The 21365-nt window shown below is 36.6% G+C and overlaps 1 protein-coding gene and 1 long non-coding RNA gene across 2 annotated transcripts; both read right to left on the minus strand.

Annotated features, from left to right (window-relative positions):
* Positions 1-16264: 16264 nt before the first annotated feature.
* On the minus strand, positions 16265-16895 carry LOC129732279 (uncharacterized). Its single transcript, XR_008729221.1, has 2 exons — positions 16599-16895; positions 16265-16544 (listed from the first exon to the last, which is right to left on the minus strand). It is a non-coding gene; the product is annotated as an uncharacterized LOC129732279 (long non-coding RNA).
* A 3213-nt stretch (positions 16896-20108) lies between these two features.
* Positions 20109-20561, minus strand: LOC129728829 (deubiquitinase OTUD6B-like). Its single transcript, XM_055687295.1, has one exon. The coding sequence runs from the start codon at positions 20559-20561 to the stop codon at positions 20109-20111; it is 453 nt and encodes a 150-aa protein (XP_055543270.1).
* Between the last annotated feature and the right edge of the window lie 804 nt (positions 20562-21365).

The raw sequence follows: 21365 nt of genomic DNA on the forward strand, positions 1-21365 counted from the left end.
CAAATCGGTTGTATCCGTTAGTGTCGGTGTGGTCCCCGTGGTTCTGTGGTTAGCGATGTCGGTCGGCTAGCTTTCCCACACGGCTGTGATATCGGGTTCGATTCCCGATCAGGTCGAGGATCTTTTCGAGCTGGAAATTTTCTCGACTCAGCACTAGGGCACGGTGTATCGTTGTACTTATCCTACACATGCAAAATGTGCCAAAAACAATATCGATAACGAATTCTCTCAACATATCTAGTTGATCGAGACCGCATAAGCCTCCCAGGCTTGCGTGCGATATTGTTGTTGTCCGTTAGTGTCGGCTGCGCTTGGGAAGAGGTAGTGATTGGTTGCTCGGTATGATTTAGATAATCGATATTATTTACCAATGTTTTCAATAGTGTATCTCTAACAACAGGTTGTTTTTGTTACATAAATTTAACGTTGCTTTTGTTTTCTTCTAAATTGTGATTCATCGCATCTCGTTGCTTCGAGGTTTTGATATTTTTTGCCGTTTCCGCTTAGCAGCTGCTCTCGATTCCTTATCGCGAACAAAAATTATATCCAAAACTAAGTTAAAAACATTCAAAAGCTGTCCAACTAAACATTTGTCCAGCTACTCAAAACGTAGCATTGCAAACAAAACAGCGATTTGTTTTTGTTTCCCTCAGCTGGCGATAGCTGCTTGGCACTAACACATTCGCACGTCAATAGGTGTATGCATTGCTGTTTAGTTATTAAATTTTTGTATGGGATTTGAAATGATTTTGCATTTTCAACAAAACTTGCAAGACATACTTTCCTGAAAAATTTATTGAAATTGTGTTGAATTATGTTTTTTATATGAGAAATGATTTTGAAAAAATATGCTGTTTTTAATCATATTTTCGATATACTTTTAAAAGCAGTGTTTCAACCAGAGATTCACCTGCCAATTAAAACTAACATTTTTTCACTCAATAATTCCAAATCTAGATGGGCAGGCACTGCGCAGTGACAAACTGCTCCAAACGAAATCAACGGAATGTTTCTCTTCACGTGTTTCCGGATGAACCAATAGTGTAAGTACATTTATGCATAAATTTATCCTCATCATTGAAGGCTTGTTTTTTTGACGTAGGACTACGTCTTTGTTTTCTATACTAGATTACACTTTGTGAAAATGAAAATGAAACTGGCAAATGTTGCGTCAGATTTCAAACGGTTATAGCAAGCGAACGACTTAATGCATCTTAGTCATTTATATGTCGGTGGATAGATAAAATGTGTAACAATTTTTTGATATTATGTTCAACATTGTTGCTTTACTGCTTAATGGTGGAAAAAGGTGAAAAGTTCCAAGGTCAAGCTTTCCCATACATTTCCCTTGTTCTTGGCTTGCTTCCCAAGCACAGATAACAATAACATGGACGAAATAAATTCCACTGCCTACATATTTTGACTCAACGAAGTGTTTTGGTTTGTTTGTTTTTGTCTAAGCTGCGTGGCCACGCCTTATTGGTAAAAATCTACGCTGAACTCGGTACAAAAGACTGCGTGTGGAAAATTCAGCTTCAGTTTAGTTTGTTCCACAATAGCGAGTGCGGTGCAGCTATTAAAGCTTTGCGACATTGAGAAACGAGAGCTGCATACGAGTCAACTTCCAGGCACCGCGGAGCATGTTACCTGTATTCTGCACACGGCAGCAACAATAACCATCGTACGCTGCAGGATATTTTGCTGGCACAGCTGCTGGAGGGCACAGCGGAGAGCAAATTTTCTACGCGGCCAACAAAATAATCGATGCTACCGGTGGTGGTGTGATTATCAGCGTTCTATAGCATACATTTCGAGCTGAAGATTATCGAATCGGTTCTTTTTAGAACTATAAATGCTTGAAGATAAGTGTTACGAGAATTTTCACAACTACTCCTAGTGTGAAATGTCCATCTGTTTCTCAATAATCATTTTTACAATAAAGACCAGGGCGCACCAAAGATAAAAGGTAGTGTTGCCTATGAATAGTTTATCACAACAAGACATAACCCTCATTTCAAGAATTTTCACTGCTAAATTGAGTGATTTTCCGGTTTAGTTGTTTGTTTGTGTTCACTCGAACACCGTTATCAGTCAAATATTAGCAACGAAAATTAGTTAATCTAAGAACCAGAGTGATTTTCGCAGCGGGAAAGCAAAAACTTTCTTTTGATGCTTATGAAAATCACTCAGTAATATTGAAGATGTATTGGTTTGTTTCTCTTTCTTTCTATAAGCTACGTGGCCACGCCTTAATGGTAAAAATCTACGCTGAACTCGATCCGAAAGACTGCGTGTGGAAAATTCAGCTTCAGTTTAGTTTGTTCCACAATAGCGAGTGCGGTGCAGCTGTTAAAGGTTCGCGACATTGAGAAACGAGAGCTGCATACGAGTCAACTTCCAGGCACCGCGGAGCATGTTACCTTTATTCTGCACACGGAAGCAACAGTTACCATCGTACGCTGCAGGATATTTTGCTGGCACAGCTGCAGGAGGGCACAGCGGAGAGCAAATTTTATACGCGGCCAACAAAATAATCGATGCTACCGGTGGTGGTGTGATCATCAGCATTCTGTAGCTACATTTCGAGCTGAAGATTATGAAATCGGTTCTTTTCAGAACTATAAGATGATGAAGATAAGAGTTATGAGAATTTTCACAACTACTACTAGTGTGAAATGTTCATCTATTTCTAAATAATCATTTTTACAATAACGACCAGGGCGCATCAAAGATAAACGGTAGTGTTGGCTATGAATAGTTTATCACAACAAGATATAACCCTCATTTCAAGAATTTACACTGCTAAATTGAGTGATTTTCCGGTTTAGTTGTTTGTTTGTGTTCACTCGAACACCGTTATCAGTCAAATATTAGCAACGAAAATTAGTTAATATAAGAACCAGAGTGATTTGCGCATCGGGAAAGCAAAAACTTTCTTTTGATGCTTATGAAAATCACTCAGTAGTATCGAAGGTGTTTTGGTTTGTTCCTCTTTCTCGAAGCTACGTAGCCACGCCTTAATTGCAGAAATCTGCTCTGAACTCGATACAAAAGACTGCGTGTAGAAAATTCAGCTTCAGTTTAGTTTGTTACACATAAGCGAGAGCAGTGCAGCTGTTAAAGGTACGCGACATTGAGAAACGAGAGCTGCATACGAGTCAACTTCCAGGCACTGCGGAACATGTTACACCTTTATTTTGCATACGGCAGCAACAGTTACCATCGTTCGCTGCAGGATATTTTGCTGGCACAGCTACTGGAGGGCACAGCGGAGAGCAAGTTTTATGCGCGGCCAACAAAATATTCATGGTGCGATTATCAGCGTTCTGTAGAACGAATTTCTAACTGAATATTATGGAATCTGTTCTTTTCAGAACTATAGATGCTTGAAGATAAGAGTTATGAGAAGTTTCGCAACTACTACTAGTGTAAAATTTTCATGTATTCATGCATCGTTAGTTTTAAAATAACGACTATCAAAAATAAACGGTAGTGTTACCTATGAACAGTTTAGCGCAGCATATAATAATATTTAGTTTAGCATATATTATATATTTAGTCCTACGTCACCATTTCATACAACCCCTAGGGCTGTATACCTTGTAGTATTTAGTCTGGAAAAATGGATAGAATTTTGTAGAAATCCAATAATTATCGAAGCTGCAAAACGAATAATCTATCTTGTAGACGAGTTTGTTCTGCTCATTTTACCGAAGAATGCTTTTTAGACCCCTTCAAATTTTCAAAAGGGTTAATTTAAAACACTCAAGTCGCAAAAATATGTAATCTATTATTTTTTTTAATTTTAGGCTGAGAAAAGGAGCTTGTCCCAGTATACAAATGTTCGATGTAGAAGAAGGCGATGATAATTCCTGTAAGTTAAAATTCATAACAAGGTTTAATAACTTCTCTCTCTCTCTCTCTCTCTTTTTCTATTCTCTTGAATTTTTCAGGATGTGTTTTGCTTGTAATACATAGGTTTTAAAGGCCAATGTCTAATATTACCCATAATTTAAATTGGTTCAAGTTTTTATGCATGACCCGTTGGGTTGTTAGTTACTTTTTCGTGTTATTCATATAATCACTATCCACACAACCTGTTTTTTATTCTCACAGACCATTTGTTTGCCACGGCACGAATACAAATCTATGTTTAACCCCTTGAGAACCGGCGATAATTTTTTATATGTATGCGTTTATTTCAAGTTGTTTAGATGTAAAACGAACAAAAATGTTCGAAAAATTACATCATAATGTGTAGTTTTTCTGAAATTTTATGGAGATTGTTATATATGTACATTGTAGAAAAGTTTGTCAGTGAATATCATAGAATGTAGATATACTAACAAACAAAAATAAAACAAATATTAAGTTATTCGTTAGTTAGAATGTTCTGTACAGCAATTTCTATTTGTTGTAAAGCATAGATAACCATTGCACATAGCAATTTTATCGGGCGTTCTATTTTCTCGATTATTTGGCAGTTCAGTTATTTTCTCCAAATTCTCTCTATGACGCCGCACACGATCTGACATTTTATATAAAAATGACACAAACCATTGAAGTGAGATTAGAAAATCACCACTTAAAATTCATATGTCAAATTTTTATCAATGCCCAGTCCGTTTAGCATTTGTTAAGGCAAGGCAGGGTAAACAAAATTCAATTCCCCAATCAAAATAAAATTCTCAAAGCGTACCAGTGGTAGTGCCCAATTTTTCCACTCCTTTGCATGCCCGTTTAACGTATGCACAGGTAACAGGCAGTTGGAACAATATTCCGCCTAATGTAAGTAGTTCGAAAATGACCGTTAATATGGGGGGTAAACAAATACCGGTAGAAAATAAAAATACGTTGATTACACCAGCAAATATTGCTACCGAAAATATGTTTTCTAATGTCAACTGCCTAGGGCCTATTACGGCGGGTGAACTTTCTTTTCTCCAAGAGGCAATGTTCGATCTTATGAACGCCATGTTGCAGGCAAATTCCATGTGGAACAAATTTTACACTTAACATTGTTTCTAATTTGAAATTTATTAATGATTATAAATGATTCAATCAAAATTTTAAATTGGAATGCTCGCTCATTGAAAGCCAATGAGAATGAGCTTTTGAGTTTTTTAACAGTAAAAAATGTGAACATTTCATTTTATTACTGTAACATTTTTTAAGCCTAGCATTGAATTAAAATATATGATAGAATTCAGGGATGAAATTGTAATGTATCGCCGAATCAAACATCGTGCTCTTCCCCATCTTGAGACGAAAGTTATTGGAACTTTGGGGATTGAAGTTCAAACTGATCTTGGGATTTAATTTATTGCCGCAGTATATTATACCATTCCAATGCACACGCGAGCACAAAAATTATTTCAAAGGTGATTTACAAAAACTCACGAGAAATCGTTCAAAATTTTCTAATATCGGCGATTTTAACGCTAAACATCTATTATGGAATAATTTTCAAAGTAACTCCAATGGCAAAATTTTATTCAATGATTGTTCCTCAGGATACTATTCTATTTTGTCTCCGAATAGTCATACATGTTTTTCTTCTGTAAGAAATCCATCAACAATCGATTTGATACTAACAGATCAATATCATATATGTAGTGAATTGATCACACATACTGATTTTGATTCTGACCATCTTCCAATAACTTTTTCTATATCACATGAACCCTATGAGCTCTGTTTTTAACTATCACAAGGCTTATTGGGAAAAATATAAAACTCGTATTGAGAGTAATTTCCATAATGAACGGATTTGCAAAACGAAGTGAATATTGATTCCGCTTTGGAAGCATTAAAATGTGTAATTATTGATGCCAGAAATTATTCTGTTTCAAAGGCTCAAGTAAAATTTGATTCACCAATAATTGACGAGAATCTTCAACTTCTACTTCGTTTGAAAAATGTCCGCAGACGTTCTCGTGACCCTATTTTTAAAACTATTTATAAAGATTAACAGGAAGAGGTTAAACATAGATTTACTCTCCTGAGAAATCAAAATTTTTAAACTTAAGTTGAAAAGTTGAAACCATATTCAAAACCTTTTTGGAAGCTGTCGGAGATTCTTAAGAAATCTTCAAAGTCTTTTCCAGTTCCAAAAGATAATGAACGTTTTCTTGTATCCAATAAAAAAAAGGCTCAAAGACTTGCCCAGCAGTTTGAGAGTGTTCATAACTCAAATTTGAATTTTGTGAGTCCAATTGAAAATGAAGTCACACGTCAATTTGATTTAATTTCTTTCCAGAATTTTTTGCCTGCAGAAATAATTGAAACTAATTTGAATGAGGTTAAATCAATTACAAAAAATTTCAAAAATATGAAAGCACCTGGTGACGATGGAATTTTTAACATATTAATCAAACACCTCCCTGAGAGCACAATGGAATTTTTAGTGAAAATTTCAATTGCTGCTTCAAAATTGCATATTTTCCCAAATTATGGAAAAATGCATAAATTAGTCCAATTTGAAAGCCGGATAAGAATCCAGCTGAGGTTTCAAGTTATCGACCAATCAGTTTGCTTTCTTCAATAAGTAAACTGTTTGAGAGAACTGTTTGGACTTCGCCATGCGCATTCCACTACTCATTAATTGCTCAGAGTTAAAAATATGATACGAGCTAACAAATCTAATGGTTATTCCACTGGATCTGCTCTATTAGATATAGAAAAAGCATTCGACAGTGTTTGGCATGAAGGTTTGATTGCGAAATTGCAAACTTTTAATTTTCCAACTTTCCTAATCAAAATTTTAAAAACTTATCTTACTGATCGAGCTCTGCAGGTTGTCTATCAGAGTTCAAAATCTAATAGATTTTCTTGTCAGAGCAGATGTGCCTCAAGGTTCAGTCTTGGGTCCAGTCCTGCACAACATATTCATTTCCGTAAAAGCATTTCCGTAAAAAGAAAAAGTCTTCGTGTCATATGCAGTCGATTGCAGAAAAGTTTAAATATTTTTTCTTCCTACTTGCAAAAGTGGAAAATTTTTTTCAATGCTTCTAAAACTTTCCCCATAAGACCAAGCCAAACAATAATCACGTTGTAAAGATGAATGGGGTTATTTTAAGTTGGTCCGACAAGGTTAAGAACTTGGGACTAATTTACGATAAAAAACTTGTTTTCAAATAGCACATTGAGAGTATACAAGCCCAGTGCATCAAATATACGAGATGTTTATTTCCTCTCATTAATCGAAATTCCAAACTTTGTTTAAAGAATAAAGCAATGCTTTATGCTGTACCGATCTGGTCAAGTTGTTGGTTAACAAGGAAGAAAACGCTTCAAAGGATTTAGAACAAAATTCTGAAAATGATTTTGAAACGTCCTCCTTGGCTTGGTACACTTGAATTACGTAGACTTACTGGTGTTGAAACATTAGAAGCTATGTCAAATAAAATTATTAACAATTTTCGACAAAAATTGTTGCAATCCTCAATTGCTACGATGAGCTTTTTTATAGCCAATAAGTTAGCAATTAAATTAGTTGCAAGTTTACTTCCCTTTTTTGACAAGTAGGTTTAAATCCCCACGAGTGATAAGTCATAACTGCGAAAGCAAACAAATCTTAACAATTAAAATTACAAGTTAGTTTTTCTAATAGTGTTGAGAAGTCACTATTTGTGATTGGAAACACATACTCATTATTTACTAATATTTATCATAAATAATTAGGCTACTTACAACTCCCCTTTAAAAAAACAATTCGAAATTTGTGAAAAATGCTTCGCTTGGTTCTCAAGAGGTTAACGGCGCCATTAATAGCAAGTGTCTTATACTTATCATAACTAAGAACAAATTTTTTACCTTTGCAGCCGACTACGTGCTAGAATTAAATCTAAACTAAAACGAGAATGTTGTATTTAAGATCAGTGGTTTGTTGTTTGATGTTTGTCTATTATCATAGATAAGCAGCATATATTGTATGCAATGTTGCCAGTATGCCAGATAAATCTGGATTTTGCCAGATTTCTGTTCGCGAGCCAGACTAACAGATAAACCTCAAAATCTGCCAGATATTTGCCAGATATGAAATCTGGTAAATATCTGGTTCTTTTTCCGCGTCGTCTCGCAAAAAGGTCAATACATCGATATGGGCCATGGCTGTCCTTTACCTACCTTACCCGGCGAGGGCAAAAAAAAATCATCACTTGAAATTCTACCAGGAATTTTATCCAAAAATGCGCGTCGAATTTTTGCCAGACTTTTTGTTTTCGTTTTGCCAGATTTTATTTGAAACTTAGTGGCAACGCTGATTGTATGTTCCGCTGGGTCAGGATTTTTGATTTTGATTTTTATTAGAGAGCTTTTAACCAGAAAGTCATTCAGCTCTATAGCTGGGTCAGGATATTAGGCACTGGCACATTGAGTTATATTACTGAAGTCCTGAGTATAATATGAAATCTGTTGATTTCCAAGAATTTTGTTTTGATAAAACTGAAACGGTCGACATCTTTGTTTTTCATCAGAATTCAAAATTGCAAGTGCATTCTACCATGGTTCACATGGTTCTGAACGATATTAGAAAACACGTTCTAGAAATAAAAAAATTAAAGGTATTATTTTTGTTTCAGTACCTAGCCCAAGCGTACAATTGAAAATGGATTGCAGCAGTTGTCGTTCATTATACGAGTTAGAGATGGTGAAACGTAAAAACCTTCAGTGTAGTTTGTCAGAGGAGCAGCAACTAAGACGCAGATTTCAAAAAATTTGCTATCGGCAAAAACAAGCTCTGGTAAAAAACAATGCAAAAATCCAGCAATTGAAAAAGCAATTAAAAGCAAGCCAAGCCAAAGAGAAAAAGGGGAACAAACTACTTAAGACCCTAAAATGCAATCCGATATTGCTCGAGTCCATGAAAAATTTTTGTATCAATAAAAATGCACGAAGATATCCGAGCATGAAATACACTGCAACTTGTCAGCGTATAAATTCGGGATCAGCATACAAAAATTTGAGAGCAGCAGGTGTTTTATGCATGCCGCATCCTAAATCTATCACCAGATGGCAGCAATCCGTTACACTTGAACCGGGATTTAATCTTGAAATCATACGACGTATGTCTATCATTGCGTCTGGACTCCAAGAACGGGACAAGTTGATTGTATTACTCATTGATGGAATGGCTTTGAAACCGACAATAGGTTTTCATGCGAAAAGCGACTTCTTCTATAGTCTCCCGAACGACGGTGTATTCAAAGTTAATAAGGAAAATGATACTGCTAATTTAGCTAATGAGGCTATTACAATCATGGCTAGAGGAGTAGGCACTAAGTATAAACAAGTAAGTACAGTGAAAACCCTCTAAATCGCCATTTTTTATAACGCAAATTTCGCTATAGCGTCATTCTTGAAGGCCACTCATTTTCATACTAAAATTACATTGAAGTCGCTTCTTACGCGGTTTTTTTTGCGCGGGTTTCTTTAACGCGGATTCCGGAATTTACGCAATTTTTTTTTACGCGGATTCCGGAATTTACGCGGTTTTTTTTCACGCGGATTCCGGAATTTACGCGTTTTTTTACGCGGATTCCGGAATTTACGCGGTATTTTTTTTGCGCGGATTTCGGTTTCCCTTCACTCGGAATGCAGAATTAACGCAGGTTGTTTTTTACGTGGATTCCGGAATTTACGCGGCACGTATCCCCCGCGTAAAAAGCGACTTTAGTGTATTAGTTTTATTGCGACATTTCGCTATTATGACCTTTCTCTATAGTGGCATACCAAAACTCATACTTGTCATTCTTTATTGCGACAATAGTACAGTACATTGCTGAATCTGCAGCAATATTCTCAACGGTACCTTTTGTTCTACATATACAAATATTATTCGTATTATTGCGACATTTCGCTTCAACGACAGTCCCTTGCAATGTTGCTATAAAGGGATTCGACTGTATTTTTTAAATATATTCGTATTCATGAAGCAGAGCTGATCTTCAATAACAGCACACAGTATATGATCTAGGGGCACTTTAATAACTGCGGAAGAGACTCCGTTTTCGATGTCGGATTTTTTTCGTACAACAACGATGCTACAGGATTGGATAGAATGAAATTCAATTTGTCGAAGAATTTACCTGACCCTGAGTATTGAACTTGTTTGACATTTTTCTTGAACTGAACATTGTTCCGCAAAACTGAAAAGCGGTGAAAGTAATGCGTGTTTGCCATCAAAAACACAATTAATATTATTTATGCATTAGCCAAGAGTTTCATGTTGTCAATTATCATGTTGTTAAAATGACCGGTGCGGCCTTTAATTGATCTGATCAAGTTGATGCGGCGCTAGTGTACGAGTGATTTATAACGTATTTCTATTTTAAAATTTCCATGAAATTTTTGACCAATATTGTTCTTACGTGGACGTCTGAGATCTTACCTCAAAACATCCAGAGAACATCCAATCAAAGTGCAATGAGTATATAAAATGTTCATATCCTCTTATTAGCAGGAATTCTAGATATTGTTTCAAGAATGACTGTTAATTTACAAACAAATATTTAGACCACACTTGTTATATGCAGTCCTACCTGTTATTAGGAAAATTATGCTTCAAAGGATTCAGAATAAGCTTTTGAAAATTATTCTTAAGCGTCCTCCCCGGTCTTGTATGAATGAACTCCATAGGATTATTTAAGTTTAGGTTTTGTTTTGTTGCTTGAAGCAGGTATAAAATTTGTGTATATTCACTGAAACAATCACACTTTATTAATATAATAAAATTTTAAATATATGTGATAGTGTTGATATGTCACTGTTTGTGGCAGAGCACAATATGATAATTCAAAAACTACCCCCCCCCTTGAAAAAAGTATGTATTAGTTTATAATATCTTGTTTACCACACAATTTTATAACTATACCCCGCAATTTTCGATTAGATCAGCGATTCTCAACCTGGAGTACGCGACAGCCTTCAGGGGGTACGCGAACGAAAAATCAGTAACGGCGAACAAAACATTTTTTTATAATACTTCATTTGTTGTCCAATTGCTCTTAAAACATGATTGTAGCAATCAAATAAACCATAGTTCAGTTTGAAACCTGAACTAGGCTACCACAACATGACCTATCATTCTCTTTTTCACTCTGTGAGAACGTTTCTTAGCCAGGGGATACAATTGATTTGAAAAATATCGCCAAGGGGTACGCGGACATAAAAGGTTGAGAACCGCTGGAATAGATCATTCCTACATTACAATAAAAAAATCTATTATAATGCTCTTTTTTTTCAGACCTTCGGATACTTTCTCGCAAATACAACTCTTAGCTGTACACGACAACAAGAAATAATTGAAGAAGCTGTGAGAACTATGTTTAAAATAGGATTTATACCGGTTGGCGTAGTGATGGATCAACATCCGACCAATGTAATGACTGCTAGGGCATTAGGCGTTACAGTTGATAAACCAATGTTCGATATAGATGGCCATCCCGTATTGTTTTTTTTCGACGCTCCGCACTTGTTCAAGTCGCTACGAAACAATTTATTCAACAAGAATGTACTTTTCCAGGACAAAATAGTTTCTTTCCAACACATACGTGAACTGTACAAAATGGATATTTCAAAAATGCCTCGATTAGTTCCGAAGCTTACTCAAAAAGCGGTCGAGCTTCCTGCGTTTTCAAAGATGAATGTCAAGCTAGCAACGCAAACCCTTAGTGGAACCACTGCTAAAGCTATCAACACATACGTTGAATTGCAATGTTTGGAGAAAGAGGTGTTACCAACTGCTTTATTTATAGAGCTTTTCGACCAACTCTTTGATGTTTTCAACTCTCGGTTCAAGTTTAACTCGGCCAAGGTTCGTAAATGAAACATGTTTATTTTAATTTTCCTCTTTTTGTATGTGGTTCTATAGTTAGGTTAAGGATATATTTATTATTCGTGGTCATTTTTTAGCAGACCGACATCAAAAAGCACAGTTTTGAACAATGTTGTATGACGGGCTTGAAAATCTCAAGTAGTACACAACAGACACAAACACTGGAGCTGTGTGATAATTTGCTGAGAATGTGCACGCACTCACAGCTCCGGTGTTTTAGTCTGCTGTATTTCTACCTAAGGACTTCAAGTTCGTCATACAAAGTTTTTCAAAATTATGCTTTTTAAATGACCGACTAGCGAAATGGTTTAAATCCTAATGTTAATTTACAATTTACAAAGGTTATGGTTAATTACTGTTGAATGTTATCTCTTTTCTTTACAGCTATATTTATTTTATTTAATTGTCAATTCATGATATCCTTTTCATTCATGAATATTCTTTATATAGTATACAGTTGACTTTCTTTGTCTGGTTTTAGTGTTCATTCTTCTGTTTTTATGTTTGAAATGGAAAATGCTCTTGAATTAGATGGAAAATTTAAACAGTTTTACTTACAGCCGTTGCGTGCTGCAATAGCTGAAAATAGTGATCATTGGGATTTTCTGAACAAAATGGAAAAACTAATCAAAAATCTCCAATTTGTACCTAACTACTGTTTCGATGCAGCACAAGCAGCCGAATGTGCTAACACATTGACAAAAGCACAACGATTCCCACCATGCCTAAATGGATATCTGCAAAATATAAAAGCGCTTTCTATGCTTTGGAAAAATTTAAGCAAAGAATATGGAGTTTCCTACATATGCACAATAAATCTTTGCCAGGATCCGCTCGAGAACCAATTTTCCATTATAAGATGGGCTTGTGGATCTAATGATTCTCCCAACGCTTTGCATTTCGCAGCAGCACTAAAGTATTGTAGTATTTTTAATGGCCTACGAGCTGTTGAAAACGCTAACTGTGAAGGCGACAATTCGAAGAATATGATAGAAGGTCAAAGTACCGTGGACTCTGAAAAAGATCCTCTGGAATGCCCAGGAAGTGAGAATTGTTCCATGCGTTTATTCGTGCCGATTGATTTTGGAAACATAGAACCTCTAGATGCAGCTGAAGTAAATGCCGTCGTGTACATCGTTGGTCATGCGGTTTATAAGCTCGTGCATACTCGATGCCGTCAAAATATGATAATTCTGGATAAAAACGAGCTAGACGGAAGCTTTATATTTTGCCGAATGAAACGTTATTCGAAACTATTTCAATTCCCAATAAAGTTGCCCGTGATATTGGACTACAATTGTTCCTCATTTTTAAAGAAAAGTTTTACGACCTATTTCGTGAAAGCCGATTCTCTGTTAAAGCACGGCTCAGAGAATATATACAACAGGACAGTGAGATTGTTTGTTCAAAATGTTATGAAAAATTAATAAACTGCATTCTCAATACTCTCATCAATGGGCAAGTTCGCAAAATGCAATGCTCAATAAATAACAGAAGAGCGAGACGGTTTAGACAACTTGGTAAAGCAAGACGAATGCAATTACCTCCGAACAATGGAAAACGCAGCTCTAAAACACGAACTCCCAAAGTACGAATTCGACAAAAGGTTTTAACCCGGATAACAAAGCGAAAATCACCTACAAAAAAATCGAAGAATGTAACAAGAAAGGAAACTCGTCTGCAAAAAGGCATATTTGCACGTGCTGGTTCGTCAAATGTTGGTAATGACGATGCAAATATGGAGCAAACAAGAAAGAGCATCCAGTTACTCGAAGAGCTTGTGGCCACATTTCCTGATCGGGGAAAAAAAATCGTTACTCATCGGTTAAATTAGCTCAAATCAACAAAAAGCATGTTTTTATTCCTTATTTTTTTACAGAGATTGTCACGATCTTTCAATAGATTTTATTGCAAGTACGTACGAAAAGTACAAGTTTGAGCTTCGAACGTTGTTTGATAAATATATCAAGTATGGGCGACATTTATCAAAAATTGAAAATATATTGAAATGGTACCAAATATCGAACATATTTACTGATGAGCAGCAATATCGCATGAGTCTTTATTTAGAAAATGAATTACTAACGGAACAAGAAAAAGGAATGGTATGAATCAATGTTCTCTTTTTCACACATATATTTTGTATATTTTTGTATTTTTTGCAGCATACAGAATTTTTGGACTCTGTGCTAATACATGAATGGGGCTTAAAGATTTTCATTAGCGTATAAAAACTCGATAGCCGCGAAGAGGCTCTCGAGCATGAGAAGCTTCAGGAAGAAATGATAATATATAAAAATGATTGATCCACGAACTCGAACGATCCACGAAATTCATCGTATTCTCAACAGAAAAACGCACATCCGGTAGTTTCATAATTCGTGTTCAATTGTCTTTATTTCGTTCTTGTTTATTTTCTAGAATTCTGCAGGATTTTCAACGCTATCGACAACTCAGATGGGAAGACGATTTAGCAATGGCAGTTAACGATGAGTAATTTCAAATGCATTCAGATTGTTATACCCACCAGGATCTTGCAGGGAGAGTGATTACGTGTGCCAATCAGCTGGTTCTCTGATGGCTGTTACAAAAGCGAGTTTATATACGTGAAAAAAATGTGCAAATGATAAATAATGTTTACTCCACGAAACTTTTTTTTTTTTCTGTGCGGACTCATCACTGCGACCAGAGCTTAGATCTATTGTGATATTGCCCAGGTGTTTCTGTACTCCGCACTTCATATTATTAGCGTTAACACTATTAAAGTAAGGGATACGCTTATCATTCATATCAGTGCTTGTGTGTAATTACCTTTCCGTTTCAAGCTTACTACTCTATTATACCGAGCCTTTGTCCATCCTAACAATATCGCCTAGTTACAATTCCCTGGAGAGAACTTTCATATGTTACTCACACCAGTTTCATTATAATAGGGATATATTTTTGTTAGGAGGAGAGTCAACAGGGGTACTGTAGAATCCAGATTGAAGGAAAGGTACGTGGTGGGGAGCCTGAGAATAAACCCATGCTTAAAGGTCTTTGAAAACTAAGTGGCCTGATAACCAAGAGTAGAACCCACGACCACCCGCTTATCAAAGCGGACTCTGTAACCTTGCGGCTACGGAGCTCCCCACGAAACTTAATTTTCAATAGATTTTTTCTTCATTCGAATTCGAATCTTTTTTTCGATATGTTGTCAATATATCACATCAATTCAAATATAGCAACCTTCTAGTTTAAAAATGGGCCCTATTACAAAAAAAGAGTCGACTATGCGTTATATGTCTGCTGATAAGTACATGTATGTATGAATATTTAATTTAGCTTGTAACTCTCCGAAATCGTCGTTCACTGATGACGCATGTTCACCTGGGTGTTCCAATTGAAGCATACGCGCTTCTAATAGCGAATTTCTTCATTCCACTGGGTTTGTGCCGGTTTTATTATGCAAAAATTAACTTTGAAACGTCAGGAACATACTATAACATGAGCCGTTGCGGAAAAGAGTGGCCAATAAACCATTTTTTCCAAAAATGAGTTTTTTGCAATCATCACATTTACTCAAAAACTGTACTTGGGCGATTAAAAAAATTTTTAAAAATCGTACTTTAAAGCTGATTTAAACCATGTTGAAATTTCGTCTGAAACAGAATAGCCATTTTTTTCGGAACAGAGTAGTCTATGTACATAGGTCGGTATAACATCATGTGCTATGTAACATATAGCATGTTACATGTGATATGTAATACGTAACATGCCTCATGTGAATTGTAACATGTTATATGTGATATAACATGAATAAGTAACATTTTCAGTAACATGTAATTTGTAACATGATACATTACATTCAATGTCTACTGTGACATGGACATGTTATGTGTATCATGTAGTATGCGATTTTGAACGAGATAAATCGTTTTCTTTGTTAAAAGATTTTTCGAAAATTTCTTCTCTCAAAAATTTGCTCGATGGCACATAGACCACTCTGTTCCACAACGGCTCACATATACCTGGCAATGCTTAATGTTTTTGTGCCAGTAAAGTGTACGTCCTCAATGGAAGCCGATTGATTATCGACTATTTGGTGGGGTTTGTTTGCTATTATACTAGTTATTAATCCCAGAAAGATAGTCTGCGTCAATTTGACTCTTCGCTGTTAGTGACCTTGCTCTAATTTTTTCTAAATAATGCGAATCTGTTCTCATTTTTTTAACAACTTAATTCTGTGTCAGTATCGTAATTAACACTCATTGGAAATTTATAGACAAAAACTGGCACTTTCAATGATTTAAAAGTCATGCGTCAATTTTCCCTTAAAATAGGATTATTCCAGCGTTAACATGCAATTGTAATTATAACCATTCATGGAAACACCTAATACTTATCTAATCTAATAACTTATCATATATCTTGAGTAAAAACGAAAAATTTATATGAAAAAGAAAACTCATTCTGTTTATTCGCAGTAAAAACAAACCAGTTTGGAAAATCATTCAAAAGTATCCTTATCAATAAAACTAATCTTATCAAAAATATGAAACGCTCAAATGTTCCTGTAAGTAACTTGTTTGTTTAGTTACTATTAATAATATAGCCAGATGAATTCCGCAGTTCTAAAGACATTTGTTGAATTTCAACGCTCCTGTGCATGGTTTATAATTTGTCACATACTGTCGATAAACTGTAAGTATGTACACCGGTAACCGATCTGCAAGAGTGGAATAAGACATACATTTTAAATATCGAATACAAATATCATTACCTTCTCGAAAAAATGTTCCCTCCTTGTCAGTCAATAGTTTAACAAACAATCAAATTAACACATCCCTCTAATCGTTCTAGTTTTGGATTTCGACAGCCGATGGGCTTTGAATGATTACTGGTCGGTTGATTCGATAATGCTTGTCCTGCTTGCCGCCTCCACTTCCACTGGAGTCAATATCTTCATTTTTTTTTTTCAAACCGTTAAGTACAGAAGAACTTATTCAAATTTTTAAATCCTTGAAAAGTATGACGAGAAAACTTTTGTAATCAATTCGGTAAGATGGATTAGACTGGATTGGACAACATGAATAAAAAAAGTGTAAACAACTTTTTGACAGGTTCTTATCGTTTTTTGTTTGAGGCTCGCGTAGAAACGAGAAGAAGAATATTCATTACGTTCATTTTTCGTCGAGCAGTTTGACAGGGGAAAGTACGGGGTACTGTGGGGCAACGTGCACCAAAAAAAATCGCCAGTGTTACGTATGTCTTATGTATGTGGTACCACCACCCATTCTGTCTCTGATTTATGTTGTCGAGTTCGTGTTGTACCACATGTAGTGTTTTGATTCTAACGAGCATGCTGCTAGACGCGTTTCCTGAAGTGCCACTAGTGCATATCCTTGCATTGCGAAATAGTTATCCATTGCGCTTCGTTTGATCTCTTCTGAGCAACCTCTAACGTTCCAGCTTGCGAATGCAAATTTGTTCTCATCACATTGAGGCTTGGCTAAGTTATCTGATTCATTAGTGAGCGAACTGTCTGTTAGCTGCGATGTATTTGTTGTTATGTTTGCCCTCATTCTTGATATGCGGCTGATTGGCATCTGTACTAGTGAACCATCATTTATGTCTTGGTAATTCACCTGATGTGTGTAGGGAACAAGGATAAGAGAAGAGTAAGAGAGATAGAGAAAGAGAGAGGGTAATTCAGGAAAAGTAATTATAGAGAGGAGAAGCAGGTTAACAGACAACAGAGTCAGTCATAATAAACATTGAAGAAGAATGACGGTTTATTGTGAGCGAAAATCTGAAAAATTGGTGGACAGGACACGACAATGGCGCAGTCCGGTAAGTTGGAACCAAGTATCGCTGGTAGCATGCATAGTCTCTGTGGGAAATAAAGTCCCTTGAGAGGGTATACGGTTTCGTACTCCCTGTGAGGAGCTAATTTGATTCCCTGTGATGATTTCGATGGTTTCCCTGTGAGGAAATAAGGTCCCTTGAGTGGGTATTTCTGTAATCTCCCTGTGAGGAGTTTATATTGTTCCCTGTGACGAACTGTAAATCCCCTGAGAGGGTGTTAGCAAATTCCCTGTGAGGAAAAGTAGTCCCCTGGGTGTACTCCCCGTGAGGAGTTTATCAAAATCCATTTCCACTAGAGATGCCACCGTGTTGAAAAATGTACGTGTGTGTATTTGTAAAAGTGATTGAATTAAGTTTCAGATGTCAAAAAAATGTAACATTCGTCAATCAGAATCTGAAAATTCAAGTGGTAATACTCTGTGTTCGGCTACCGTAGCTTGAATTGTAGAGAGTTACGACAAGCTTTCTGAAAAAATAAGTTTATTATACCGGATTGGTTCTGGATGGATTTGATTGATTTTGCAAAGTCATTCAAACAAACAAATTTTTCATTGATTTCATTGGTTTGATTCAAGGAATTTGTATTCCAGATTGGAACGGTGAGAAGTGGCACAGATTTGGTATCATTTTTTACCGTGTAGATGGGACTTAAGAGACGCCCGTACACACGCACAGTGGTATTGGTGTTACTCACTCTGTTTTTTTCGACTGTATTCCTTGTATTCTAATCAAGTGGTGAGCAGTGGAAGGAAGGAGGAGGAAAGCGATTGATAGTGTTGCAGGCGTTGCAGGAGAGAGTACACACAGGTTTTTTTTATGCGCGGATACGTTCCAAATTTGTATGGAATCGTGTTAAAAGACAAAAATTGATTTGTAAAAATAACGTAGATAACCGTCCCAAAACGTTTCAACTTTGACCGAATATCATAGTGGTCATTTTAAAGGACAAAATACAATGTGATAAATCTTCAGTATTTACACCAAAAATTGTGATTTTTTTAAATGATATATGATTACGTGTGTCCTAAAACGGAAAACGTGATTAGAATGAGATCGATATCTTGTACCGTTTCCGAGCTACCTATAGAAATAAGCAACCAGCGTAAAAAAAACTTGACTGCATGTAAGCGCGATGGTTGGATAGTGCAAATATGTTTTTTTCCTTTTGGGTCGCCGTGAAACCTTCGGACAAATGAGCTGGGACGAGGGATGTTTGTACCGCCGAGATAAGCGAGGATTTTGGTAGTTATTTTCCTGGCCCAGTCAAGGAAGACAGGCCAGTATTTCAATAATTGTCACGGATTGACCAGCAAAGGTATAAAATGAACGACGGCTTGACGCGCTTCATAAAACAGAGCCCACAGTCACAGTGATTCGTTCCGAGGTTCGGCCGTTTGGGCTGAGGAAGAATTGGACGCAGACGGAGGTAACTTCTTCGAGTACCAAATTCATTGTCATTGATCAGAGTGGCGGACGAGTCTTCTGCACTGGCGTGGATGACCCTGCAGGTTCGCTTGTATCGCCTGTGAATCAATTAAATACAGCATTAGGATGGGGAAGAGAAAGAGTTGATCGACATTCTGAACAATTCAGCTTGTGTCGATGAGCCGGACAAAGAGACATTGTTGTATTCGAGTGTCTTGTGTCGCCTTGGAAAATTTTACGATTCGCGAGATTATGGTCTGCTAACAGCATCAACTATAATCAATGACAGTTTCTAATATTGGTCGATGGGGTGGCGCCCACGTTCTAAACCAGTCCCGCTGCGGAGTTTACAAAGGGTTCATTTACCAGTCCTGCTTCAGAGTTTACAAAGGGAGTCAGTGGAAACTTTCACAAGAATAGAGAAGCAATATTGCGGTTTACGATGTAAGAAAGAGATGCCAGATAACCCCAGGTGGGCTCTGTGAATAAAGAAATTCGCTATTAGTGATTCGGGTGTGAACTCGGCAATCAGAAACATTTCGGGAAACGATCAAACTCAAATTGGGGCTACGAAGGTGCTGATATTTATTTGGTGTTTACATGCGAAAAAAACGAAGGAAATATTTTTGTCATCACACACATTTTGCCAATCGCATATAAGAGTTCGCGTAGGAGCGAACAGCCTTTAAACTTTTTTTTTAACTTCGTAGTTGCGAATTATATGTCTTTATTTTGTTTTCGAATGCAGAGTAGGCGTAAGGGTGGATGTAGGGAACAAGGATAAGAGAAGACTAAGAGAGATAGAGAAAGAGAGAGGGTAATTCAGGAAAAGTAACTAAAGAGAGGAGGAGCAGGTTAACAGACAACAGAGTCAGTCGTATAATTAACATTGAAGAAGAATGACGGTTTATTGTGAGCGAAAATCTGAAAAATTGGTGGACAGGACACGACAATGTGCATTGCTCAGTCTTTGTACCACGCAATCGAAGTGGTTCCGTATCTATCCTAAAGCATTTCTTCCAGCTGATCTGTATGCGATTCTTAATACTCCTGCTGCGGCCGCACACCGGTTAAATTGTATAATTGGATCTTGTTCGTAGTAGACATCGATTCTTCTGTTGAATATAGATGCTGCTGCTGCTATCGTTTCTTGGCCACCCCATAGGTTGGTACCTTCTAGTCTTCTCAAAAATGAATCTATTTTCTCTTCCGTGTTGTTTCCTAAGTTATGCATCTCGCTTGTTGTGTCTTCTAATGATATTCTAAACTCCTCCAGATTATCTCTGATGTGTCTGACAACCTGTTTCCTGAGTTGCCAAACTTTGGCAGTGTGCTCTCGCGAACCAACCTCTAAGCCATAGTACTGGGCAGTCAGTGCTGCAAACAAACAGTGTCCATCTCCCGGTATTCTTCTAACCAACATCGCTCCATCGTCGTAGCGCATTTGTTCCATTTTACTACACTTAACTCTAATATTTGTCGTCCAAACTATGAATTGAGGTTGCTGTGGGACAAGAAAAAAAATCTCACATGTACCCAGCTGAAATTTTTGATGGGGGTCCTTATGTGCTTCGCAGTGTTTTGCCCGTCAGTGTTGCCGTTAGACGGCTATGGCGGTTTACCTTTGAATTCGCGTTAGTAATAAAGCATGTTTGGGGAGCACCCCTATAAAAATCATTTTCAAATCATAATACATACACACACATACATATTCACATACATGCACACTTACACACATACACGCACACGTGTACTCATATGTATACATATATATACACATATACATACACATATACATACACACATACATATACATACATGCATACATATAAAAACAATATCGCACGCTTAGCCTTGGGGCTAATAGCGATCTCGATCAACTAGATTATAGTTGAGAGAATTCGTTATCGATATTGTTTTTGGCACATTTTGCATGTGTACACTGAAATAATCTCACCTGTTCATATTATATTGGAGTGTTATAAATTTGCACTATTAGAACTTCCAATCAAAATGATGTGATCGAAAACGTATCATGCATTCTTCATAGGATCGTCTGATAGACTCACATTACTACCAAGCTTTTAAAAAAGATAAGAAAACCCTTTAAAAACTAAAGAACATATAATCCATTAGACTCATTGGAAATACTATAATTTATATCTTGACATACAATAACAATTTCATAGGAAAATCTCATGCATTCCTTGTTATTATCCTATAGAAATAACTTCACTAAAGGGACTGTTTCTTTCAT

The sequence above is a fragment of the Wyeomyia smithii genome, chromosome 3 (genome assembly GCF_029784165.1).
Source record: "Wyeomyia smithii strain HCP4-BCI-WySm-NY-G18 chromosome 3, ASM2978416v1, whole genome shotgun sequence".
NCBI classification, from domain to species: Eukaryota; Metazoa; Arthropoda; class Insecta; order Diptera; family Culicidae; genus Wyeomyia; species Wyeomyia smithii.

Excerpts from the sequence above, each read along its gene's own strand:
- LOC129728829 (XM_055687295.1), bottom strand. The coding sequence starts at position 20,561 with ATGGAACAAATGCGCTACGACGATGGAGCGATGTTGGTTAGAAGAATA.